The 27,492-nt window shown below is 47.8% G+C and overlaps 1 protein-coding gene across 1 annotated transcript in view; it reads left to right on the forward strand.

The window, feature by feature from the left end:
• Nucleotides 1-2,597: 2,597 nt before the first annotated feature.
• GAA (alpha glucosidase) overlaps nt 2,598-27,492 on the forward strand; it is a 28,455-nt gene continuing 3,560 nt past the window's right edge. Inside the window, exons 1-16 of the mRNA XM_081180868.1 lie at nt 2,598-2,707; nt 3,725-4,316; nt 4,911-5,056; nt 7,669-7,834; nt 10,599-10,695; nt 12,064-12,183; nt 14,285-14,403; nt 14,555-14,686; nt 15,761-15,871; nt 16,347-16,460; nt 16,592-16,676; nt 17,416-17,533; nt 18,348-18,481; nt 19,094-19,245; nt 21,022-21,170; nt 21,428-21,569. Of these exons, the coding sequence (XP_081036994.1) occupies nt 3,792-4,316; nt 4,911-5,056; nt 7,669-7,834; nt 10,599-10,695; nt 12,064-12,183; nt 14,285-14,403; nt 14,555-14,686; nt 15,761-15,871; nt 16,347-16,460; nt 16,592-16,676; nt 17,416-17,533; nt 18,348-18,481; nt 19,094-19,245; nt 21,022-21,170; nt 21,428-21,569 (2,310 nt within the window). The 5' untranslated portion in view covers nt 2,598-2,707; nt 3,725-3,791. The remainder of the gene's footprint in view (nt 2,708-3,724; nt 4,317-4,910; nt 5,057-7,668; nt 7,835-10,598; nt 10,696-12,063; nt 12,184-14,284; nt 14,404-14,554; nt 14,687-15,760; nt 15,872-16,346; nt 16,461-16,591; nt 16,677-17,415; nt 17,534-18,347; nt 18,482-19,093; nt 19,246-21,021; nt 21,171-21,427; nt 21,570-27,492) is intronic.

Genomic DNA, 27,492 nt, shown 5'->3' on the forward strand with positions numbered 1-27,492 from the left:
GCTGAAGGCCCACAGGTTCCTGATCTATGTTATAAACCCTTAATACACTAAAGGAGAGTTGCAGAATTTGGGTCCCGTAATTTTTCTGCTGATCAGGATACTTAAAATTGACTACCATCAGGCTGCAAAGATAGCAAGTCACACTATAAAAAGTTTTCTTCCTCATTTTTAATACACAGGTATTTATATTTGTTTTGCTTCCCTTGGTTGAGTTTATTTTCCCCTATATTGTATCCTAAGAGGGTATTTAGGTTTGGAGAAGCTAAACAGACTGTGCTGCTTCTTTTATAAAAACAATTTAAAGGAACAGATCATGCTATCCAGGGCCCTATTTATTCATCTCCAGATTATCTTCTCTACAGTGTTCCAACTTAAAACAGAACACCAGAACTGAAAGCATTTCCCCACTTATACCCGATTGTAGAGGGGCTTATCAAAACCCACTTCCAAAAATTATCTGATTGCAGGTGTGGTAGGGAATGTGCTAGAACAATGTCTTGCCTCAGCATGAGAGCCAATAAACAAGCTTAATCCAAACGATACTGAGGCACTGTTAGTCGGTACCCCTAGTTCCCTAGACCAGATAGATTAGGAGGTAGCCTCCTCTGAGAGAGGTTACCCTTCCTCTGAAGGAACAGGTGCATAGTTTAGGGGATACTAGTGGAGGACTGAGGCCCAAGTGGTGCAGGGTGTCTTCTACCAACTTTAATACTATAGGCCAACTAAGGCCCAGGGGCCAGATCCAGCCCAATCGCCTTCTAAATCCAGCCTGCGGACCATCAGGGAATCAGCATGTTTTTACATGAGTAGAATGTGTGACCATAAAGAAGGCTGATCGCCGAAGAATTGATGCTTTTGAATTATGGTGCTGGAGGAGACTCTTGAGAGTCCCATGGACTGCAAGAAGATCAAACCTATCCATTCTTAAGGAAATCAGCCCTGAGCGCTCACTGGAAGGACAGATCGTGAAGCTGAGGCTCCAATACATTGGCCACCTCGTGAGAAGAGAAGACTCCCTGGAAAAGACCCTGATGTTGGGAAAGATGGAGGGCACAAGGAGAAGGGAACGACAGAGGATGAGATGGTTGGACAGTGTTCTCGAAGCTACCAGCATGAGTTTGACCAAACTGGGGGAGGCAGTGGAAGACAGGAGTGCCTGGCGGGCTCTGGTCCATGGGGTCACAAAGAGTCGGACATGACTAAACGACTAAACAACAAAAGAATGTGTTGGGTTATTTGTGGGGCATAGGAATTCGTTCATTCCCCCCCCTTCAAAATATAGTCCAGCCCCCCACAAGGTCTGAGGGACAGTGGACCGGCCCCCTGCTGGAAAAGTTTGCTGACCCCTGCTATAGGCACTCAGCTAGGGGTATTTTCTTTTCTTTTTTGCTAAAGTGTTGGTTCAGAGTTTTATACTGTATGTGAACACCCTTCACAAACACACACACTGTGTATTTTCTACCTTGTCATCCATTTGGAGTACAAAATGTGTGGCTGAAACAGCTTTTCGTTGTAGAAAAAAATATGCTAGTTCTGCAAGCACACCTGTATACTGTCCACTGTGAACCTCCAGCCTGCTGCCCAAATTTGACTATCATCAGGCCCATTCCACCAAGCATGCCTACCAGCTCTGCACCAGTTGTTATATGACATATACAGTAGAATGCCAGATGTGGGACAGGCAAGGGCAGGGCTTGGCCCAAAGATGCTTTGCAAGCGCTGTTGATTGGCAGCACCTGCAAAGCCTCTCTCCCAGCGCATCTCCCAGGACTTCAGGAGAGCTGCATAAAGGTGGCAAAGTGATGTACCCTTCCTTATCCACCAAATCTACGCTTCAGGTAAGTCCAGGCTTCCTCAACCTCGACCCTCCAGATGTTTTGAGACTACAATTCCCAGCATCCTTGACCACTGGTCCTGCTAGCTAGGGATCATGGGAGCTGTAGGCCAAAAACATCTGGAGGGCCAAGGTTGAGGAAGCCTGGGTAAGACCAATCGTCCCTTTTGAACACCACTTCCCAAACCGACAGCAACAAGTAGCAAGTGCGCGCACGCGAGGAGGCAGACTAAAAACTTGCGAACATTCTCAATGCTTGTACAGGGTTTAATCACAGGATTGGTGCTTCCTCCCCCCCCCCGCAAAAAAGGTAATTTGTCACAGCTCGTCAATGAGGAAGAAGCTCATCGCTTGCTAATAGGAATGAGTATCCAAGCGTCCGCATTATTAAAACTACTCCAAAAGGGCATAACATGTTCCCTCTTCAGGACACGCACCTTCCGACTAAATGAATCTCTCTAGGTCTAGAAGATACCAAAGTTCAGGAGCGGCCTCGATCATTTCCTATCAAATTTTTCTTGCTTGTTTTTGTTCCCCAGCGTGGTGGCTGTGTGTGCGTGTTCGAGGTTGAAGTTCTACACAGTTTGATGAATTCGGGTACAAATCCGAATCCATATTTTCCCTGAGAAAAGTATTTTGAATCCAGGGGAATCTTTCCCCATGACGCTATATGATGCCTCAAGTAACAACAACAGACTCTCCTCCCACTTTAGTCTACGGAGCTTGCTTGCTTCAAGAGAACCCGAAAGACAAACTAGGGGGAAGTCACATGATCAACTGCTCACGTGACTGTTGAGCTTTCCCCCACCCACCCGGAATATTCTTGGACTCGAGTACTGTATGTGGCTGGCTGACGGCGTTTCTGAGCCGGCGGTGAGTGAAGTTTTGCAGGGGAAAATGGTCAGGATATATTTGAGTGTCCCCCACCCCGTTCTGCAAGCCTGGTAGAGTAAGCTGAAGAATCTTATTCGGAGATCAAGCACTGTGAGGTTTTCAAGGGTTCCTGTAATTTTTATTACACAAAAAGCAAAGTTAGCAGTGTTGACTCATGAGGAAAATTTCGAAGTCGGTATTTTATTAATTACACAATGTCACCATTTTTCATGTTATTTGCAGGATTCCCGTGCCTTTAACTGCCCCCCCCAAAAAAACTGGGAAAACGTGCCTCCTTTCACTGTATAATAGCAGTACTGTATATGCTATTAAAAGCCACACCTTCTGTTTTTCTGCCTGCTGCAGAGCTCTTAGGCACGGAATCTTGCCAGAAAACAGGTAGTATTTGGGACTGTGATAGTTCCCATATAGAATTGTACCCCATTTTCTCCAGAGAAAAAAAGAAGGGAGCATAAGACTTAATCACAGGCAGAATGGAGTCCACCAAACTAGAATGAATGCATGGGAGTAGCCAGGATTTTTGGGGTGGGGCAGGACCTCAGGTTTCTATGGATTTTTATTGATTGAGGGGAGGCTGCTGGCCCCTGCCACCCCACCCCCCGCTACACCCCATAGCTGTCAACTTTTTTAAAGGGAAATTCCTTTATTCCGAATAGGATTCCTAGCAAGAAAAGGGAAAAGTTGACAACTATGTTACACCCATGAATGAATGCTCCATTTTAACCCAAATCCATCAATGTGAGTAGTCTAGTGCACCCTCAAAGTGGTGTCAGGGGGCCCATTAAGTTTGGAAGCAGCATTAGGCAGACCGGGGTGGGGGGGTAGGCAGGAATGCACTCTGGCTATTGTATAGAACTGACTTGCTGGGTACTTAAGTCAGATAAAACTAATGAATGCCAAGAAGCAGACTGGGAACTTTTGACTACACAATAGGACTCTTGGGCAATGCAGCCTGCAGAAAGTCTTAAGTTCCTTGTCTTGCATGTTCTCCCGTAGGTAGATGCCTTAACCAATCCTATGCCGGCTGAGGAGGGCACACCTGCCTGTCTCCTGAAAGTCCGCTATGCCACTGATGGAGAAGCCTAAGTGGAAGGGTCTCTGCATGATTCTGTGGGCTTCTGGCATCACAGCTGCAACTGTTATACTTGTTGTTTCTGGGGTCCATGATAACTTGAGCCCTGGAGCTGCTCCAGAAGCGAGTGCCTGCAGAGATCATAATAAATGCAGGGACGTGAAACGGAAACCCATAGAACGACCGGAATTCCCCAGAGGGTTCATCGCGCAGCCACAGTGCAACGTTCCTCCAGACAGCCGCTTTGACTGTGCTCCAGAGAAGCTGCTCTCTCAAGAAGAATGCCAGGCCCGGGGCTGTTGTTATGTCCCTGTTTTGCCCAAGGGCCCTGCTATTTTGCAGCCGTGGTGCTTCTTCCCTCCTAGCTACCCTAGTTACAAGTTAGCAAACCTGACCACCACTGAAAGTGGCTACACTGCCCGCTTGACCCGCGGTGTGCCCACTTTCATGCCGGACGACGTAATGACCTTGCAGCTGGATGTGATCTTTGAGACGGAGGGTAGGCTTCACTTCACGGTGAGTAGGGACTGTGCTTATTTCATTTCATTTGTATACTACTCATCAAGAAAATAAGATCTTCGCAGAGCAACTTGCAAATTGCATATTATACATGCAATAAGATGTAATTAAAAACACACACACCCAAACAGCACAAAAATCTCAGTGTAATACTTCAAAGCAACATCAAAAACCAAGTGGGCCTATAGTGCTCCAGGAGAATATACAATGATCAAAATCAGGTGAAAATTGGGGTATTTTGCTACTTGGATCAAATCAGTGGCTAAGGGATGTAATAAATCAGTACTGTATATAAAGTCAAATATTTTGCTAATTGAATTGGGGGTGGAGGGATGAGTTGTTTCATGAAAAACACCTGGTTCCTTTGACTCATACTCTGACCAGGACATGCCCACCCCGAAATTTATGAATGATCTTTTCCGACCCCCTACTTCTCTCAAGTAATTTCACTATAGATGCTAAGTTCCTGACAGCCTGGCTAGACTTCTCTGATTTGCAGCATCTCTATTTGTGATGCAGGAATCTCTTCATAGGCTCACTATGGCTTAAGTCAACCCTGTAATGCTGTTTCAATTGTCTTCTCCAACACAGCTTAAGGATCCAGTTAACAAGCGCTATGAAGTCCCTTTAGAGACCCCAAAAACGAGCAACCGGGCGTCCTCAACACTGTACTCTGTACAGTTCTCTGATGATCCATTTGGCCTTGTTGTTGTCCGAAAATCCAGTGGGCAGGTTCTGTAAGTTACTCCTGATTTTCTTTACCCAAATGTTCTCCTTCTGTCTGCTTGCTGCCAAGAGCATCAGTCAAACAGAGCCTGAAAAGCTGTATGAAAATAACAGAGGAATGAGAGCATGTGGGGGTGAAGGCAGTTGACCTGTCTGAGACCCATGTTGTAGCTAATATCTAGATTTCAACATCATGCTTCTTCAGTCATTCCGTCTGTGCAAGCATTACAGCTTGCCAGACAGAACGATCCCTCCTCTCCCCACCACATAGTGTGATCTGAAGGGAAAGAGAAATAAAAAATACCAGCCGACAGGAAAACTAGTTATGCTATGAGCAAGGGCACAAGCGGAACTAACCCGTTAACCAGAGGCCTTGGAAAAGATGAGAAAGTGGTGATGGAGAGTAGGATGGTCCTGACGTAACGACCAGGGGCCTTGGGAAAAGTGATGCAACCTCAAGTTATGGGCGTGATTACTAGGGAGAGGGGCCTTATATACAGGGGTTGGTGATTCTCACGTGATATGCCAGATTAATAAATAACCAGGTATAAAATGCACTTCCATGTTGACGAGAAATATTTCAGGTAATGGCTGAATGTAAGATTATGGAGGGTAGTTAGTGGATAGCCATGAGTGTTTACAACCCAGACAAGAATTTCAAAAAGAATGGGGGAAATGCAGAGAATACTTTACCAAACAGTGCCCCAAAATATATACCTAGACTTGTTTCGATTAATTTCTACAGGAGACTTTGCGGTTTTTAAAGTCATAACTAGGAAAAATTGTAATAGTCACATATAAAAGAAACAGTATACCAGAAGTAAATAAGGAGGCCATTTACAGGATAAAGGAAGTCTTTTATTTTTATGTTTGTTTTCTTTATGTAAGGGGATAGGAGTTTAATTTTGATAATTAAATTGTCCATGGTGGTGGGTTTGTTTGTATGTATGAGTTGTTGTGGACTATGTTGTAAATAAATTAATAAAATATATTTTAAAAATAATAATGCATGAGATAGATATAACGTTTTAAAATCAGATATATAGGTTAATAATACGTATTTAATAGTCGTATAGAATATTATGCACAATAAACAGTTACGTATTATGTAAAATTATAGGTACTAGTATATTCAAGGATATTCATGGGGTAAATTATGAATGCCTAATTAAACATATATGTATTATGTTTAATATATAGGATAATGTACATATTCTTTCATGGGGTAAATCAGTTAATGCACTATATACGTAATAGTATTAAGATCATACTCGACCCCCAATTTCAGGGGTCACACAGGGGTAGGGGGCTCACCCTGATGCACAAGCAGAAGGCTTCCACTGATAGGCTGCCCCCAGGGCCATTTGCCATACTGCATACGAGCAATCCAGGGTTTATACCCAAGAATCTACCTAAGGTAGCACTTCAGACATTACAAACTCTCTGATGTGTGCGCCTGACTGATGTGTGTTTTTCCAGACATGAATTGGAGTCATTTGCACATAACTTGATATCTGAAAATGTAGCCTCTTTTAAGTGTGCACCTTAAGCAAATACTGTTATGAGAAGCAGCCTCCAGTGGTTAGAGCTCTTTGTAGTATTTATAACTCTGGGCTAAAGCACTTCCTCTTTTTGACCTTCTGCTTTTCTGGTGAGACAGAGCTTGAAAGGTCCTTTTCTGCATTCAGGGTATGTAGTGACATTATTCACAGGTGTGCTAGAGCAGCATGAACCAGAGAAATGCTAAAGTGGAATTGCCAGGAGCTTGACCTACACTCGAGTAGGACCCTGGCAGAGACACATGCCCGACTGGCATGTTCTCTCCGTCCTGGTCGATCGTTCGGGAGCTTCAAAAGCTATCTTCAGCCCGAACATCACAGCGACCGATGCCAATAGACACTTAGGCACACTTAGGGATCGCAGAGTCTTCGCAGCTTGCATAATAGACCTCAGCAACTCAGCATTTTGGCTAATCTACTTTATTTACATATAAACACACACGGAGCACTGCAACATGGCTCCCTCTCTCTCTAGCATCAAACAGCAAAGAGAAAAAGAACAAAGGACAATAGTCCCACTTCACGGAACACAGTAATACAAACATCCTGTCTCCGTCACTTCCCACTCTGTGGAGTCAAAACATACACCGTCATGTGAACGACAGCAATCCCATGACTGCAATCACGGAGCAGGAATTCTAACACTTTTTGGCTGGACTCAGTGGTAAAGCATCTGTGTTCCAGACAGGAGGTCCCTGGTGAAATCCCCAGCATCTCCAGGTAGGGCTTGGAGACATCTCTGCCTGAAATGGAGGAGAGTCTCTGCCAGTCAGGCAGAAAACACTGAGTTAGGTGGACTTGTATAAGGCAGATCCTTGTGTTCCTAATGTCTGGTTCAGGGGCTTCTTTCTCCTTGTTCTCACAGGGAATTCAGACAACCAATAGCCTCCTATAGCCAACTGAGCTACACAGTGCTCATGTGCCCTGGCCATGTGGTCAACAAATCCACTGGAAGTTGTGTGTGGGGGTGTAGGCTTTGGGAGTGGTTAGTGGAACAGAGATCTAGAAAAGGCAAATTCATTGCAGTCTGCTTAGTGGGATTGTCCACTTTCTCCCCCAAATAGAATCAATACCACCGTGGCTCCCCTCTTCTATGCAGACCAGTTCCTGCAGATCTCCACTTCCCTGCCATCGTGCTTCATCTCTGGGCTGGGTGAGCACCAGACCTCGCTCATCCTGAATGTCAGTTGGACCAGGGTTACCTTATGGAATCGGGACATAACGCCCACAGTAAGTCATGGGGAGTTTCAGGAAGGGCTGGGGTGAAAAAACTTTAGAAGTCTGCCTCTCAAAAAGCAGCAACAGCCCAATACAGATTGGGCATGCTCAGAGGCCACACTGCGCTGTGTATCCAGAGGACAGAGGGGAGAAGCATGGGAAATGGCTTGGCTGGAACCCCCAACAGGAGCACTCTACGCCACAACATTTTGTTGCAGTTCACCTTTGTCCCTTCTGCTTTTGAATCCAGTTAAACCTGTCCTTTCCTTCTTCCCGGAGAAGTAGTTCTAGGAAAGGAGCTTGGGATTTCCAGCAGAGAATTATCAATGCCTCACCTGACTTCAGTACCCAGAATTCTTCAGCAGGTTATAAGTTAGTAGTGTGTATGGAGTTGTGGGCATGCACACCATCATATGCATTGCTAGGACCATTTGCCTGAGGAATGCCTTATTCTCTCATTGACTTCTGATGTGCTTTGTGCAGAAAGGATCGTTTGACCTAGTCTGGCAGTGAGGTTCTGAAGTATTCTGCTATTGTCCACAGCGTAGATCCATCATTGCACTGTTCTACTAACTAAACCTGGTGTCAAGCTTCGGGGAATTCTTTCCCTCCCCCAGTGGCAGCGAGAAACAGAGAAAACAAAGAATAGTTCCTACTAGTGAGTGTATTCAATCATCACAGCGAGAGACAAGGAATGCAGTCTGTCTCCCGTTAATGGCGTTGCTCCAGCTGAGCTCCTTCCCCTTCCCTTGCTAGTAACAGCACTTCCTTTTATGGTGGCCGACAGAGGCTAATTGTCTCTGAGTCTTTTGCTCTTGTATATCAACGATCGCCAGGTTCTGGGAGAAGGGGGGTCAGAAATACTCTCCAATGATAACGTGTCAGCTGTCTGCTCTGTCTCAGTCTCCCTCTTCTCTTCTCTTCTCTTCTCTTCTCTTCTCCCAACACCTCCCAACTCGTCTGTTCACATGTCTCTGAGCTGTCACCATCCTCAAACCACTGCTGTAATTCAATACAGTGGTACCTCAGGTTACAGACGCTTCAGGTTACAGACTCCGCTAACCCAGAAATTGTACCTTGGGTTAAGAACTTTGCTTCAGGATGAGAACAGAAATCGTGCACCAGTGGCACGTCGGCAGCAGGAGGCCCCATTAGCTAAAGTGGTGCTTCAGGTTAAGACCACTTTCAGTTTAAGAATGGACCTCCAGAACGTTAGAAAGCAAGACCCCGAGGTGGTTATCACCAGTGGAAGCCAAGATTTCTAAAAAAAGGCCCAATATGGAGGCCTACTGGCCAAAATATTGGGAATTGATTGAAAGAGTTGGAGATAATTGGAAGCTCCAAAGCCAGGACAAACTAAAAAACAAGGTGCGAGATTGGTTACATTATGCTCAAATTCAAGAGGTATTTAAAATGGATAAAAAAGTGGGTTTCCAGTTGGAGAAATCGAAACTGGAGACGGAGTTACTAGAACCAAAGACTAAGGTACTTTCGAGGATGTATGACTTGCTGCTTAAATGGAACACACAGGATGAGACAGTTAAATCTGCTATGATAAAATGGGCACAGGATGTAGGACACAACATTATGTCTGAGGACTGGGAAAGGTTATGGAACACCGGTATGAAATTCACGGCATGTAGTGCCTTGAAAGAGAACATTATGAAAATGGTATACCGGTGGTACATGACCCCAGTCAAGTTGGCTAAAATATATCATCTTTTTGATAATAAGTGTTGGAAATGTAAGGAGGCAGAAGGGACATTCTTTCACCTCTGGTGGACCTGCCCGAAAGTAAAGGCCTTTTGGGAAATGATACATAATGAGCTGAAAAAGGTATTCAGATATACCTTTTCTAAGAAACCAGAGGCCTTTCTTCTGGGCATGGTGGACCGGAAGGTGCCAAAGAAGGACAGAACCTTGTTTATGTATGCAACCACAGCAGCTAGGATTCTTATCGCAAAGTTCTGGAAAACACCAGATTTACCCACACTGGAGGACTGGCAGACGCAGCTGATGGACTACATGGAGTTGGCAGAAATGACTGGCAGAATTCGAGATCTGAGCGAAGAAACAATGGAGGAGGACTGGAAAAAATTTAAGGACTATTTGCAAAAACATTATAAGTTGTTTGAATGTTAAGATTGCGCACGATTAAGAAACGTTATGCTTCCGCAATTTATTTTAAGTAAATGACAAAGTAAGTATTGATGAAAAAAAACGAGACAAATTAGAAACAAAATATTATGTTTATTAAGAGTGTTAAAACTAAATTACAAATTTTTGAAATTGGTAACATAATAAACTTAAAGGTATAATAAGATGGGAAACAAGATAACAAATTGCTGAACTGGCTAGAATAATGAATGCAATGCTGAGAGGACGCGAGGAGGTCCAAAAAATGAGCTGTTGAAGGACGTTATGAAAGTATCTTAACTTTTTCTTCTTTTTCTTTACTTTTCTTTATATATATAAAAAAAAATGTTTCTTGCATGTTGCTCTGTAAACAAATCTGTTAACCTATGGAAAGAAACGCAATAAAAATTTTTATAAAAAAAAAAAAAAGAAGAATGGACCTCCAGAACGAATTAAGTTCTTAACCCGAGGTACTACTGTACTGCCTTCCTCTTCTCTGGAAGCTTCAGGAGAACGGGGGGCGGGGGAGGGGAGTGATCTCCACCATTCCTCCTCCATCTTGTCCCCTTCAGTCCAGTCCCTGACACCTGGCTTAGCTGTGTAGTGTAATGTGGACTATGCACTGTTTCTGCATTTTCAGCCCTCTGTCAATCTGTATGGCTCACACCCCTTCTACCTGGCAATGGAAGACGGCGGCTTGGCCCATGGAGTCTTTTTGCTAAACAGCAATGCTATGGGTAAGGTATCTCTTTAGAGTGTGTTCTCTGTTCCTTTATATCTATCTACCTCTACAAAGGGCCCTACATCTTGTTTATTTAAAATGCAGGATACTATATATTTAATAGTCATTTTTTCAAGCATTCTATAATGCTTTGGGACTTTTTTTTTTGGGGGGGGGGAGCTGTGGCAGTTTAGTTTCTTACCCATCAGTGCAATCCTCAGCATGTGTAAAAGGTAAAGGTAAAGGGACCCCTGACTATTAGGTCCAGTCGCGGATGACTCTGGGGTTGCGGCGCTCATCTCACTTTATTGGCCAAGGGAGCCGGCGTACAGCTTCTGGGTCATGTGGCCAGCATGACTAAGCCGCTTCTGGAGAACTAGAGCAGTGCACAGAAATTCCGTTTACCTTCCCGCCGGAGTGGTACCTCTTTATCTACTTGCACTTTGTGCTTTCGAACTGCTAGGTTGGCAGGAGCAGGGACTGAGCAACGGGAGCTCACCCCATCGCGGGGATTTGAACCGCCGACCTTCTGATTGGCAAGCCCTAGGCTCTGTGGTTTAACCCACAGCACCACCCACATTTTTTCAGAGGCAAATTCTATTGTATTCCATGGAACTTACTCTTAGGGAAGCTCCACTGTTCAGGATGTGTTTAGGATCACAGCCTGACTGATACGTTGTAAGCCTTTTCCTTTAAGACAAATCTATATGTAAGATGAATCTATATGTAATATTGTGCATCTGTCCTGATCAGATCAGGCGGTGTAGTGAGTGGGTAACAGCAAGCTGATGCTGTCAGCATATTTACAGGCAAAAATGCACATCAGGCTGGAGAGGTGAGGGATTTAGCTGCTGATGCAAGGTGATGGTTGCCTGTAAACCGTGAAGGTAAAATCGTGACAGTGTATCTGGGCTCCAAATTGGGAAGTGTTCCTGCGCCCCATTTGGGGGGCAAATCTGCATGCATGGTGAAGGTCATCACCCCCCACTACACTTTAGATTAAACTGCTAAAAGGATATGAATTTAGTAACCTAAATTAACTAAATTAGACTGGTAAAAGTTTTAGGAGGGTGCAATTTAGGGTTTACATACATGCTTCATTTAATTAATTTTATTCCCCAGTCTAATATCATTTACCATTTATAAATTTATTTATTTTTATTCTGATTTTTCAGTGGTTGCTGAATTTGTAAATTTTCATCATTTATGTGCTTCAGTTTAGATAAAGCCAATTTATTTTTATTTTCGGTCTGACTCTGGTCCCTCCCTGCTTATTGCCACTAGTTCACTGGATCAACCTTACTGGAACGAGATTTTGGAATCTGTTTTCAGAATGTGCCTTTGGTCTTCGGCCACCATTTCCATGCCTCTTTCTGCCTTTCAGATGTGATCCTCCAGCCCAGTCCAGCCCTAACCTGGAGAACAACTGGTGGTATCCTAGATTTCTACGTCTTCCTGGGACCAGACCCAAAGAGTGTTGTGCGGCAGTACATGGATGTCATTGGTAGGCACTTGCTTTCTTCCTTATGAGAAGCTAGCTAATAACTTGACAAAGTGCCTTCTCTTCCAAAACTGCTGCCATCAAAAATACCACTCTGGTCTGTTGTGGGTCCTGTGAAGTGCTATGAGCCACTTCCAGCTTTGTCCTTAATGGCACTGACCAGCATCCAGTGCCAGGGCTGCAATAATTCAAGCCTGTCCTTTCTCTGTATAGGCACTCCTCTTTATTTTGAACTTCAGGTAGTGCACTGTGGGTGCTAGAAAGTTATTAAAAGGGGCAACCCCAGTCACCAGTCTAGCTGCCGCATTCTGGATTAGTTGCAGTTTCCGGGTCACCTTCAAAGGTAGCCCCATGTAGAGTGCATTGCAGTAGTCCAAGCAAGAGATAACTAGAGCATGCACCCTCTGGCAAGACAGTCCGCAGGCAGGTAGGGTCTCACCCTGCGTACCAGGCGGCACTGGTAAACAGCTGCCCTGGACACAGAATTGACCTGCGCCTCCATGGACAGCTGTGAGTCCAAAATTACTCCCAGGCTGCACACCTGGTCCTTCAGGGGAACAGTTACCCTCCAAAACAGTACTTCTGTCTTGTCAGGATTCAACCTCAATCTGTTAGCCGCCATCCATCCTCCAACCACCTCCAGGCACTCACACAGGACCTTCACTGCTTTCACTGGTTCTGATTTAAAAGAGAGGTAAAAAAAGGTAAAGGGACCCCGACCATTAGGTTCAGTCATGGCTGACTCTGGGGTTGTGGTGCTCATCTCGCTTTATTGGCCAAGGGAGCCGGTGTACAGCTTCCGGGTCATGTGGCCAGCATGACTAAGCCGCTTCTGGTGAACCAGAGCAGCACACGGAAATGCCGTTTACCTTCCCATCGGAGTGGTACTTCTTTATCTACTTGCGCTTCGTGCTTTCGAACTGCTAGGTTAGCAGGAGCAGAGACCGGGCGCTCACCCTGTCACAGGGATTCAAACCGCCGACCTTCTGATCGGCAAGTCCTAGGCTCTGTGGTTTAACCCACAGTGCCACCTGCGTCCCTCTAAAAGAGAGGTAGAGCTTGTTTAAACCCCCCTGTTGTTTTTTGTTACTGCTAGGAGGTGCAACGTTGCTATAGTTATAGTACCGAGATGTTATTTTGTTGTATGCCATTATGGTTGTTATTACATTGGTGTTTCATTATTGCTGTTATTGTGAAATTGTAATTCCGATGGTTGATTTTGTACTGTTTTGCTGTTGCCCTTCTTCCAAGCCTCTTTGAGCACAGTTTTTGTGCGTGGCAAGGCACCATACAAATGAAGGAGCAGTGATGGTGATGATACCAGCATTGCCACCGTCCCATGTGAACTGCCCTGAGACTTGCGGGTATAGGGCAGTATATAAATTTATTAAATAAAAATAATAATCATCTGTACACGGGCTTCCCTTTTCCCACATGGATGTACTTCATGCACTGAAAAATACATAAGGCAGCCCTGGACTATCATGCTTGAGATTTCCAGCTCTGCTGCCTTAATCCTCTTTGCCCCCTGAAGGAATTCTTCTGGCCGCTCTACAGTGGTACCTTGGGTTATGAACTTAATTCATTCCGGAGGTCCGTTCTTAACCTGAAACCGTTCTTAACCTGAGGTCCCACTTTAGCTAATGGGGCCTCCCACTGCCGCTGCGGCACATGATTTCTGTTCTCATCCTGAGGTAAACTTCTTAACCTGAGGTACTACTTCCGGGTTAGCGGAGTCTGTAACCCGAGGTGTTTGTAACCCGAGTTTCCACTGTATTTGTATTTATTACAATGCAATAAACATAACCATCAGAATCTTTCCATGAGTATTTGGAATGGGGACTGACCCCTTGCTCCTAATCCTGGCCTTAGCTGCAACAGAAAAGAGGCGGTCTTAGATTTTTAAAGGAGACATATTTACGCTAGATTTTTTTACCCATCTCCCAAAGAACATTTGAATGAGGAAGTTTATTTCTTCAAATCTTGGAGGCTGTTTCATTGAAAGTTTACTTGCATGGTGGATTTGTGAGATGCTATTGGTTGTTGGAGGCCTCTGAGTATCTTTCCCTTTCTCTCTGCCCCCACCTATTCCTTTTTCCTTCAGGGTATCCATTCATGCCCCCCTACTGGGCCCTGGGATTCCACCTGTGTCGCTGGGGATACTCATCTACGGATGTCACCCGGGAAGTGGTGAAGAACATGACAGCGGCACGATTCCCCCTGGTATGTGGCTTCCCGGAGTCCTCTCCAGGACACAGCTTCTCCCTCATGTGCCTCTAGAGCCATGGTAACAGAGCAGTGGGGAACAACAGGGCCGGAGCTTCAGAGAAACCGCCTGTATGCTCAGTAATGCCGCCATCTGTGGACTTCACAGGATGTGCAGTGGAACGACCTGGATTATGCAGATGCTAGGAGAGATTTCACTTTCAACAAGGATGGCTTCGGGGATATGCCAGATATGGTGAACGACTTCCACCGCGATGGCCGGAGGTACGTCATGATTGTGGTAAGTTAATGAAGCCTGAGCTCTTCCACCGATGGGGAACTTCACAAAGGCCGGTTCTCTACATCGTAGATCGTCCGCTGGTCTGTCGGGACCTATTCAGAAGCTTGTCTGAATTAATTTTAAGATGTATTTTAATTAATTGATGTCTGTTTTTATGCTTATTGTGTTGTTTTTATGATGTTAGCCGCTCTGAGCCTGGCCTCGGCCGGAGAGAGTGGGATACAAACAATTTTTTTAAATTATTATTACTATGGCCAGGTTGCAGACTGATCTGAGGTGGTTCGTGACACCAGCACAAGCACCATACAAATATATGGTAAAACATTAAGAAATGGGTCCCCCAGTCCATGTTCTGGTTAAAAGTGGGTCCTGGATCCAAAAAGTTTGAAGATAACTGCTCTAGAGTAGAAGTAGCTAACCTGTCACAACCCAAGTGATGTGGGACTCACAAATCGCCCCTGACAATTGGCCACCAGTCCAAACAATCTAGAGGCTACTTTCCTGGCCTACAGTAAGAAACAACTTGAATGATTCTAAGCCTAGGTACAATGTTTAAGCTGGAGGTTGGAAACCTGCATTTTTCCATATATTTTTGAACTCCCAACACCATTTAGTGGTCAGGGATGAGGGAAGTTCTAAATGTTTGATATTGTATTGTGCTTTTAATATTCTCTTGGGAACCGCTCAGAGTGGCTGGGGAAATATATAATATAAATATTATTATTGTTATTGTTATCTATTTTCCACTCCTGGTTTAAGGCTACTGCTGTTGGTCTGGGCTGCTTTCTGAGGTGCAACAAGCAAGCAGCAAGTTGCTAGGACTTCTCTTTCTTAAATCTGTAGATTTATATGTTGAGAAATCCCCTGGTACATATGACCTAACTCTTTTGAGACATGAGGTGTGAGATTCCAGACTTGCTGGTCTGACCTAGAAAATGGAAGTAGTTATGAAATGATAGACTTCATTTCAAGAGATACTGTGTATCGGCCTGCTAACTTTTCAAAAGTCGTGGAATTCCATGCTTTCTTGCATTTTCATGTCCTAGCCTGCGTCTCACTGTGTTCTCTTTTTAGGATGCAGGTATCAGCAGTTCCAGCCCCGCTGGGAGTTACAAGCCTTATGACGAAGGCCTGAAGCGGGGGGTCTTCATCTTAAATACAACAGGGCAGCCTCTGATTGGAGAGGTGAGTCCTGGGCCCGAGCCCTGAGCTTTGGCAGACCATGAAAGAATGCCTGCTCTGAATGGCACATGTTTTTGAGTGAAATCAAAGCTCATGATTCATATTCTAATTATACTTGAGCTGGATGGGTCAAGGAGAGGCAATAGGATGGCCCATGTCTTCCTTTGTTCATAGGGCTCCGACTTCCATTTTGGTAGCATTGCAAAGCGAAGCCCTGTAATATTGCATTCTCAGCGCGCTATATGGCTGCGATTGTACACTTGCAGTCACCATTCCCCTAGAAACCACAGAGGATTCTGCTCTTACACAGGTTTTGCTGTGCCTTCTTACTTCATTGGCCTTCCTCTAGTTCCATATTTTAAGGGGTTCCAGGAGAACTGGGCCACAAGTAGTGCTCTAAGGATGCAAGTAAGCATAGCATTGTGACACACAAGGGTTTCCCGATGGCTTTTGACGCCTGTGACCTTTTACCTTCCAGGTCTGGCCTGGCCCCACCGCCTTCCCTGACTTCACCAACCCAGAGACTCAGCAGTGGTGGCATGACATGGTCAAGGATTTCCATGACCAGGTGCCCTTTGATGGCATGTGGATTGTGAGTTTCTTAGGCCAGTACTTTGGTGTTGTCGTGTTCATTGAACGGAGGAGGTGCAAAGTCCTCAAAATCCCTTTGCTTCTACACTGATGGAGAAACAAGATTCTTCTCCTTTCCACCCCCCATTCTAGGACATGAATGAGCCATCAAATTTTGTGGAAGGTTCCTTGGAAGACTGTCCTAGCAACAAGTTTGAGATGCCCCCTTATGTGCCAGGTGAGAGAGAGAGAGAAGGTTACAAAGATGGGGCTTTGCTAGTAAATGATGGGTGGGACTGGAGAATCTGGGAATAGAAGATAAATCAATAAACCTGTTGGGGAGAGGAATCTCCAAATATGATTACTTGGGAATATTCATGACAGCATGGCCTTCAGTTAATTCTGCTTGGATCACTGCACTGTGCAGCACTGGATTAGCTATTTAACAAAATCATGACATACACCAGGGATGGGGAGCTTCTTATGGCCCCGGGCAAAACAAGACTAATGGTTAAGGATAGTAGGAGTTGGTCCAGCAACATCTGGAGGACCTAAGGTTCTCTACCCATGATTTACACACACTGCACTATATGAAAGCAGTCAAGGAATCACAAGTCACAGAATGCCAGTTAGTGCAGGGCTGGTGTGTATGAGGAGCACCGAAGAGCAACAAGTTCATCCTTGTTTGGCCTGGTCCAGATCCTGAAGCAGGAGTCCTAGCAGTCGCTCCCAATTGACCTCTCTGTGGTTAGACTATTCCTATAGCAGCAGCTCCCTGTGAAGGTCAAGAGACTTGTGTAAGTATTGAGAAGTGTTGCCTTTTCCCTTCGGCCTGCAGGAGCTCCTCGTTGGGCACTAGTGATCCTAAGATCCCTGAGACCAAGAGTGCTCAAGAATGCTTTACTTGCCTTCTAGCTCCTGGGTGATGGCCTTTTTGCTCACACGTTCTGCCTTGCCTGCCCCTGTTCCCCACATAGGTGTGCTAGGAGGATCCTTGAAGACTCGAACGCTCTGTGCCTCCAGCAGGCAATACCTGTCCTCCCATTACAACCTGCACAATCTGTATGGGTTGACCGAAGCCATCGCGTCACACGAGTGAGTAGAACATGCAGAGTCCTCGGGGACCCTGCCCAAAAGGTAGTATGCCTCTTGGATGCAGAGTCTCATCTTGGTATTCAAGGGCCTGTTGCTGGTGATAAGCTGGAGCCAAGCGCCTTGAGTTTGAACTTCTGCCTGAGAATCTTCTCATGGGATGCAGTAAATCAGCACTTCCACCAGTGCTTGGACTACTGCAATGTGCTCTGCGTGGGGCTACCTTTGAAGGTGACTCTGAAACTACAATTCAGAATGCAGCTGCCAGACTGGTGACTGAGAGCGGCCACCGGGACTACGTAACACAGGTCCCGAAAGACCTGCATTGGGTCCCGGTACATTTCCGAGCACAGTTCAAAGTGTTGGTGCTGACCTTTAAAGCCCTAAACAGCCTTGACCCAATATACCTGAAGGAGCGTCTCCACACCCATTGTTCAACCCGGACACTGAGGTCCAACGCTGAGGGCCTTCTGGTGGTTCTCTCACTGCGAGAAGTGAGGTTACAGGGAACCAGGCAGAGGGCCTTCTCGGTAGTGGCACTCCTCCCTGTGGAACGCCCTCCCGTCAGATGTCAAGGAGATAAAGAACTACACAACTTTTAGAAGAAATCTGAAGGCAGCCCTGTATAGGGAAGTTTTCAATGTTTGATACTATGTTTTTATATGTATTGGAAGCCGCCCAGAGTGCCTGGGGCAACCCAGTCAGATGGGCGGGGTACAAAAATTAATTTATTATTATTATTGAAAGATCAAAGCTCTGGATGGACAGGGGTCAGTTTCTGACATTGCCCACAACTTCCCCTCCCTTCTGTTCTCAGCGCTTTGATGAAAGTGCGAGGGAAGCGCCCGTTCATCATCTCTCGTTCCACCTTTGCCGGTCATGGTCACTATGCTGGTCACTGGACTGGAGATGTCATGAGCACCTGGGACCATTTATACTATACCATACCAGGTAAATATGTTTGAGGAGTCAGTCCCGGGAACTTGCCATGTTCTGCTTATAAAGATGCTGCTTTGGAGTTCTTTCAGATCTCCATGAGAGAGGAAAGTTCCTGGACTTAGAGATGCAAATTCCCTAAAGGTAAAGGTAAAGGGACCCCTGACTATTAGGTCCAGTCGTGGCCGACTCTGGGGTTGCGGCACTCATCTTGCTTTATTGGCCAAGGGAGCTGGTGTACAGCTTCCAGGTCATGAGGCCAGTATGACTAAGCCGCTTCTGGCGCACGGAAATGCTGTTTACCTTCCCGCCGGAGCTGTACCTATTTATCTACTTGCACTTTGATGTGCTTCCAAACTGCTAGGTTGGCAGGAGCTGGGACCGAGCAATGGGAGCTCACCCCATCACTGGGATTCGAACCGCCGACCTTCTGATCAGCAAGTCCTAGGCTCTGTGGTTTAACCCACAGCACCACCCGCGTCCCGAATTCCCTAGCAGGGATGAATTTTGTGTAATATCACACATATACAAACACAAAAAACCCCACAGACCACTGCAGAATCGTGCCTGCACCTAGAGCCTGCCACTGAAGAGGTCATTCCATGTATTTTCCTTGTCTTGCTTCAGCGGTGCTGCTCTTTAACTTCTATGGTGTGCCATTGGTTGGCGCGGACATCTGTGGCTTTGTGGGTGACACGTCAGAAGAGCTTTGTGTGCGCTGGACCCAACTGGGCGCCTTCTACCCCTTCATGCGAAACCACAACGACCGTAGAAACAAGGTAAGCGACGGTGGATCAGCCTTGCTCTTTCCCCCTCTTTGTAACATATTTACGCTGTGTGTGGGGTCATGGTGGGGAGCATGGCTGGGATTAAACGTTTTAGAGAGTTCAAATGGAAGGTGTGTGTCTCTGGGAGATAGGAGCATCGCTCAGTGGTCCAGGATAAGGGACTGGTGGGCCATTGTATCTGGATTGGTCTCTGGTGTCATGAACCAAGCATAAAGGTAGCTTGTTGAACAACTCACCCCTTCTCCCCCAAATACTTCCAGTTAGTTTAATCTTTGGAATCGGCTTCTGCTCACTACAACCCATCCTGTGAAGCTTGCCCCCCAAAAGTTCTGATAATCATTTTTGTCAAGCAACAGTGAAATAACATTCAGCTTCATGCTGCTGGAAGAAAGCAGACAAAGGCTCCATTTCCCGCCCCCTCCAATACTGAGCAGGAAGTAAGAGTCAAAACCTAAATGCACTTCATTTAGAAGTGTCCTGTGCTCTAAGTTCATTTAAGAGTGTGCAGTGATGTGGTCATAGCCACAGGCATAGAAGTAATAAAGGAATTGGCCAGATAATATTTTAAAAGCAATGTGGCAATGTGGCAAAGAACGCTATTAGGTGTGGAGCCCCAGAAAAAGGTTAGGGCAACTTAACTTGAAAAACAAGGCCGTATAATACTGAGCTGGTGAATCACCCCAGTAGTCTTGGCGCTGCTATGCAACTGCAAGGAACTGGAGGTCTCTATATGGTTAGATTCACAGCTTGCATGGTATGAATTGTGCAGCATGCACAACTCTTTTAGTTGTTCTTTTTATAGTCTCGTAAATCATTAACTGGACCTCATGAAGTGAGTCAATTTTCAAGGCAATGCTTACTCGGGAGTAAGTTCTAATGTGTTCCATGCTGTTTTTTCTTCCTTGTAAGTGCATGTAGGGTTGCAGCCTTAACCGTGGTTTAATAGTATCTCCCCCTGCCCGTTTTCTCCATCCATGCAATAATTGCATGGATTTGTTTTCACTTTCTGGTTTGGTAGATTTCACAGTGGCCCTCAAGATGCTGCACATCTCAGTGGCAAGTAACTCCATCCCATGCAGTGACCTCTGCCCTCTCTGCTTGCTACAGAGCTCTGGCTCTGCGTGCCGCTGTTGCACCAAAAGTGGCCATGGGGGTCCTTGTAGTAAAGGATCTTCGGGTCTGCTTGCAGCAGCAGCAGCATAACAGTTAGAACTGACTGTTACTGTCGATGTAGTGTCACAGATTGCGGTTGGTACAAGTGCCCAGTCTTATGTGCTCTGTTACTGGCACAACGGGCCCTATGGGATCATGCCTTAAAACAAGAGCCGGCTGATGGGCGTTGGAGCCCAACAACATTTAGAGGGCACCGCGTTAGCTACCCTTGGCTTCAGGGTTACTCTTTTTATTTCAGCTCTCATCAACTCTACTCCTGTTAGGCAGTGTTTCCCAAACTTGGGTCTCCAGCTGTTTTCGGACTTCAGTTCCCATCATCCCTGGCCACTGGTTTTGCTAGCTAGAGATGATGGGAGTTGTAGTTCAAAAACAGCTGGAGAACCAAGTCTGGGAAACACTGTGTTAAGAGTGTCAACGTGTCCCACAGCAGGTGTTGAACTTCCTGGTGAAAAGGATGTTTGGGTATCGGGGAGGGTACATGTGGGGGGAAAAGATGTTTTCTGAATCTGATCTTGGCAACCTGGGAAATGCCTCTTTCTGCAGGAGTCTTTGGGGCATGATGCTTCTAATATGTTTTCTCCCTCTATCTTGCAGCCCCAGGAACCATATGTCTTCAGCCAAGAGGCCCAAGAAGCCATGAGAAAAGCCTTCTTGCTGCGCTACTCCTTGCTGCCGTACCTCTACACCCTCTTTCACAAGGCCCACTCCGCAGGGGAGACGGTTGCCCGACCCCTTTATCTGGAGTGAGTCAGCGGACTGCTGTGCTGGCAGTGAAAGGGTCAGGTGCAGTGGGGAATCTGTGGCCTTGCAGCCATTTGACCCGTGGGGGTGGGGGGGTGGGGAGGAGCCAGAGAGAGAGAGAGAGAGAGAGAGAGAGAGAGAGAGAAAATGAAAGAGAATGTTTATGAGCTGGAGGCAGAGGAATTTGCTTCTTGATCAAATCAAGTTTGTTGATTCCCTATAAAACAGAGTGGTATGGGGGTGAATCTCTTCTCTGCAGGTTCCCAGAAGACCCCAATACATGGGACATCGACCGACAGCTCATGTGGGGAGCAGGGGTTCTCATCACTCCTGTGTTGGAGGCAGGGAAGAGTCATGTCAGCGGCTACTTCCCTTCAGGCACATGGTACAACCTTTTGGCGGTGAGTGTTGCTGCTTCCTCTGGCTAGTGCCGCCATTATTACTATTGTTGTTGTTGTTGTTATCCCTGTGGAATGCCCTCCCATCAGATGCCAAGGAGATGAAAGAACTATACATCTTTTAGAAGACATCTGAAGTCAGGCCTCTTTTGGGAGTTTTTATAATAATAATAATAATAATTTATTATTTATACCCCGCCCATCTGGCTGGGCCTCCCCAGCCACTCTGGGCGGCTTCCATAAAAACCAAAAATACAGTAAAATGTCACACGTTAAAAACTTCCCTGAACAGGGCTGCCTTAAGATGTCTCCTGAATGTCAGATAGTTGTTTATCGCTTTGACATCTGCTGGAAGGGCGTTCCACAGGGCGGGCGCCACTACCGAGAAGGCCCTCTGCCTGGTTCCCTGTAGCTTTGCTTCTCGCAGTGAGGGAACCGCCAGAAGGCCCTCGGCGCTGGACCTCAGCGTCCGGGCAGACTGATGGGGGTGGAGACGCTCCTTCAGGTATACTGGACCGAGGCCGTTTAGGGCTTTAAAGGTCAGCACCAACACTTTGAATTGTGCTCGGAAACGTACTGGGAGCCAATGCAGGTCTTTCAAGACCGGTGTTATATGGTCTCGGCGGCCGCTCCCAGTCACCAGTCTAGCTGCCGCATTCTGGATTAGTTGTAGTTTCCGCGTCACCTTCAAAGGTAGCCCCACGTAGAGCGCATTGCAGTAGTCCAAGCGGGAGATAACCAGAGCATGCACCACTCTGGCGAGACAGTCCGCAGGCAGATAGGGTCTCAGCCTACGTACCAGATGGAGCTGGTAAACAGCTGCCCTGGACACAGATTTGACCTGTGCCTCCATGGACAGCTGTGAGTCCAAAATGACTCCCAGGCTGCGCACCTGGTCCTTCAGGGGCACAGTTACCCCATTCAGGACCAGGGAATCCTCCACACCTGCCCGCCTCCTGTCCCCCAAAAACAGTACTTCTGTCTTGTCAGGATTCAACCTCAATCTGTTAGCCGCCATCCATCCTCCAACCGCCTCCAGACACTCACACAGGACCTTCACCGCCTTCACTGGTTCTGATTTAAAAGAGAGGTAGAGCTGGGTGTCATCCGCATACTGATGAACACCCAGCCCAAACCTCCTGATGATCTCTCCCAGCGGCTTCATATAGATGTTAAAAAGCATGGGGGAGAGGACAGAACCCTGAGGCACCCCACAAGTGAGGGCCCAAGGGTCTGAACACTCATCCCCCACCACCACTTTCTGAACACGGCCCAGGAGGAAGGAGCGGAACCACTGTATAACAGTGCCCCCAGCTCCCAGCCCCTCAAGACGGTCCAGAAGGATGCTATGGTCGATGGTATCAAACGCCGCTGAGAGATCCAGCAGAACTAGGAAACAGCTCTCACCTTTGTCCCTAGCCCGCCGGAGATCATCAACCAGTGCGACCAAGGCAGTTTCAGTCCCATGATGAGGCCTGAATCCCGACTGGAAGGGATCCAAATGGTCCGCTTCTTCCAGGCGTGCCTGGAGTTGTTCAGCAACCACTCGCTCAATCACCTTGCCCAGGAATGGAAGATTTGAGACTGGGCGATAGTTGGCCATCGTGGCCGCATCTAAAGATGGTTTTTTAAGAAGCGGTTTAATAACCGCCTCTTTCAGCGGGTCTGGGAAGGCTCCCTCACGGAGGGAAGCATTCACCACCCCACGAAGCCCACCGCCCAGTCCTTCCCGGCTAGCTTTTATAAGCCAGGATGGGCAAGGATCCAGGAGACAGGTGGTTGGTTTCACTCGTCCAAGCAGCCTGTCCACATCCTCGGAGGTAACAGATTGAAATTGATCCCACTCAACTTGACTAGACAGAACTCTAGCACTCTCCCGCCCCGGCCCTGCTCCCACGGTGGAGTCTACTTCTTCCCGAATCTGGGCGATTTTATCTGCAAAAAACTTTGCAAAATCATTGCAGGAGAACATGTGGCCCGTACTGGGCCCCGATGTTGCAGGTGGTTCCGCTAAATTGTGAACCACCTGAAAAAGTCTCCTGCTGCTGTTTTCTGCAGATACAATAGAGGCGGTGAAGAAATTCTTCTTCGCCGTCGCTATCGCCACTTGGTAGGCTCGACGTTGAGCTCTAACCTGTGTCCGGTCAGATTCGGAATGAGTTATCCGCCACCGGCGCTCTAGCCGTCTCAACGATTGTTTCATTGCCCTCAGATCCATGGAAAACCACGGGGCTGTCCGGGCTCCATGCAATCGGAGAGGGCGCTTCGGAGCCAAACAGTCAATAGCCCTGGTTAACTCCACATTCCAGCGGGCCACCAGGGAATCGGCTGAAAGGCCATCAACATGGGATAAAGCATCCCCTACCACTCTCTGGAAACCATTTGGATCCATTAAGTGGCGGGGGCGGACCATCCGAATTGGTCCCACCTCCTTGCAGAGGGGATGGGTCGCAGAGAAGTCCAGTTGCACCAGGAAGTGATCTGACCATGGCACTTCTTTCATTTCGCTTTTACTTAGTGTCAGATCACCAACATCCATAGAGGTAAACACCAGGTCCAAGGCATGTCCACGGCTATGGGTTGGGCCAGACTTATTCAGGGACAGCCCCATGGAGGCCATGCTTTCCACGAAGTCCCGAGCGGCCCCTTGTAAGGTCGTGTCGGCATGGATGTTAAAATCCCCTAGGACAACCAGGCTAGGTGTCTCCAGGAGAACATCCGCCACGACCTGAAGCAGATCGGGCAGGGAATCCTTGGTGCAGCGGGGAGGTCGGTACACCAAAAGGAATCCTGTACTGCCCCTATTGCCCAACTTCCAGAACATGCACTCAGAAAACTGGGTCTTCCCAATAGGACGCCTGGTGCAAACTAATGACTTCCTAAAAATCACTGCAACCCCCCCTCCCCGCCCACGTGACCTGGGTTGCTGTGCGTAAGAGAAACCTGGTGGACAAGCAGCGGCAAGGACAGGCCCATCTGCTTCATCCAACCAAGTCTCTGTTACACATGCCAGGTCAAATCCTCCATCCATGATCAAGTCATGGATGGCAGTGGTCTTACGAATCATTGACCTGGCATTGCACAGCAGCACCTTCAGGTCACGTGGGTATCCCTTGCTGATTCTAGTATCCATCCGGACAGGACCAGACCCGGAGGCAGGGATAGTCCTCAGACAACGACTAAACCTGCCTCCTCTGTAATGACATGGTCTGGTCTTAGCGTAACTCCTCCTCCTACCCGTGATCACTGAGATCGGTTGTCCCAGTGCATCCCCCCCTGTGGAACATGCCCCAGCCATTTTGTGGGCTGGGGCCCACTCCCCGGCAGCCCTGAACCCTCCCCCTAAAAACAAAATAACACCTTAAACAAACAAACAAAACCAATAAAACAATACAAACAAAAAAATGTAAAAATTACAAAAACATCAAAATAAAAAAATAATAATTCCCCAAGCCCAACCAAACATCCATCCCACCCCCACCCCCCACATACAAAAAATCCAAAGAAAATTTTTAAAAAACATTTTAAAAACACTCTGTGCCTCTCCGGCAGTAACAACTGTCCTAGTGAGGCCTGTCAGGCCCCGCCCCGGGCCAGGTGGTAAGTGGCAGGGAGGAGCAGGGCCCTCAGGCACTCACTCAGGGGAGTCTTCCTGGGCAGCAGGCAGCAAGCAGCACGCAGTCCTTGTGAGGCCCCAGGCCCCGCCCCAGGCCAGATGGTAAGTGGCAGGAGCAGGGCCCTCAGACACTCACTCAGGGAGTCTTCCTGGGCAGCAGGCCGCAAGCAGCACACAGTCCTTGTGAGGCCCCAGGCCCCGCCCCAAGCCAGATGGTAAGTGGCAAAAGCAGGGCCCACAAGCACTCACTCAGGGAGTCTTCCTGGGCAGCAGGCCGCAAGCAGCACGCAGTCCTTGTGAGGCCCCAGGCCCCGCCCCAAGCCAGATGGTAAGTGGCAAAAGCAGGGCCCACAAGCACTCACTCAGGGAGTCTTCCTGGGCAGCAGGCCGCAAGCAGCACGCAGTCCTTATGAGGCCCCAGGCCCCGCCCCAAGCCAGATGGTAAGTGGCAAAAGCAGGGCCCACAAGCACTCACTCAGGGAGTCTTCCTGGGCAGCAGGCCGCAAGCAGCACGCAGTCCTTATGAGGCCCCAGGCCCCGCCCCAAGCCAGATGGTAAGTGGCAAAAGCAGGGCCCACAAGCACTCACTCAGGGAGTCTTCCTGGGCAGCAGGCCGCAAGCAGCACGCAGTCCTTATGAGGCCCCAGGCCCCGCCCCAAGCCAGATGGTAAGTGGCAAAAGCAGGGCCCACAAGCACTCACTCAGGGAGTCTTCCTGGGCAGCAGGCAGCAAGCAGCACGCAGTCCTTATGAGGCCCCAGGCCCCGCCCCAAGCCAGATGGTAAGTGGCAAAAGCAGGGCCCACAAGCACTCACTCAGGGAGTCTTCCTGGGCAGCAGGCCGCAAGCAGCACGCAGTCCTTATGAGGCCCCAGGCCCCGCCCCAAGCCAGATGGTAAGTGGCAAAAGCAGGGCCCACAAGCACTCACTCAGGGAGTCTTCCTGGGCAGCAGGCCGCAAGCAGCACGCAGTCCTTATGAGGCCCCAGGCCCCGCCCCAAGCCAGATGGTAAGTGGCAAAAGCAGGGCCCACAAGCACTCACTCAGGGAGTCTTCCTGGGCAGCAGGCCGCAAGCAGCACGCAGTCCTTATGAGGCCCCAGGCCCCGCCCCAAGCCAGATGGTAAGTGGCAAAAGCAGGGCCCACAAGCACTCACTCAGGGAGTCTTCCTGGGCAGCAGGCCGCAAGCAGCACGCAGTCCTTGTGAGGCCCCAGGCCCCGCCCCAAGCCAGATGGTAAGTGGCAAAAGCAGGGCCCACAAGCACTCACTCAGGGAGTCTTCCTGGGCAGCAGGCCGCAAGCAGCACGCAGTCCTTATGAGGCCCCAGGCCCCGCCCCAAGCCAGATGGTAAGTGGCAAAAGCAGGGCCCACAAGCACTCACTCAGGGAGTCTTCCTGGGCAGCAGGCCGCAAGCAGCACGCAGTCCTTATGAGGCCCCAGGCCCCGCCCCAAGCCAGATGGTAAGTGGCAAAAGCAGGGCCCACAAGCACTCACTCAGGGAGTCTTCCTGGGCAGCAGGCAGCAAGCAGCACGCAGTCCTTATGAGGCCCCAGGCCCCGCCCCAAGCCAGATGGTAAGTGGCAAAAGCAGGGCCCACAAGCACTCACTCAGGGAGTCTTCCTGGGCAGCAGGCCGCAAGCAGCACGCAGTCCTTGTGAGGCCCCAGGCCCCGCCCCAAGCCAGATGGTAAGTGGCAAAAGCAGGGCCCACAAGCACTCACTCAGGGAGTCTTCCTGGGCAGCCAGGAAGACTGCCGTTTCTGATGTTTTATTCTGATATTTTATTCTGATATTTTATTATGTATTCTGATGTTTTATTATGTATAAAACATTCTGATGTTTTATTATGTTTTTTTATATGTGTTGGAAGCTGCCCAGAGTGGCTGGGGCAACCCAGCCAGATGGGCAGGGTATAAATAATAAAACTATTATTATAATTAATGTGAAAGATCACAAGTGCCTGTGACGTTTCACTGGAATCGGGAGCACAGTGGGCAGAGAAGGTTGATAGTTCCCTGCTCCAGGTCCTTTCAGCTTCAGTAAATGGAGCCTTCCCCATGATGCCCAAGCTGTATCTGAAGCATATGTCTTGATTAGACATTCACAGAATTGAGTTCACCTAGGTGGCCATCATTGACCTCGCACCTTCGTAACATTATTGTGCCCACTCTCTATAGAAGCCGTGGTTTCTGATATCTTTCTGCAACGTGTCTGGTAGATGACTTGCCCTTCAGGCTTGGCCACATTCATGGGCTCCAGAAATACTTGTTTTGGGCGCTGTGGGTTGTAATGATCAAATACTTGTCACATTTC

This window comes from Podarcis bocagei (assembly GCF_964188305.1).
Source record: "Podarcis bocagei genome assembly, chromosome: 2".
NCBI classification, from domain to species: domain Eukaryota; kingdom Metazoa; phylum Chordata; class Lepidosauria; order Squamata; family Lacertidae; genus Podarcis; species Podarcis bocagei.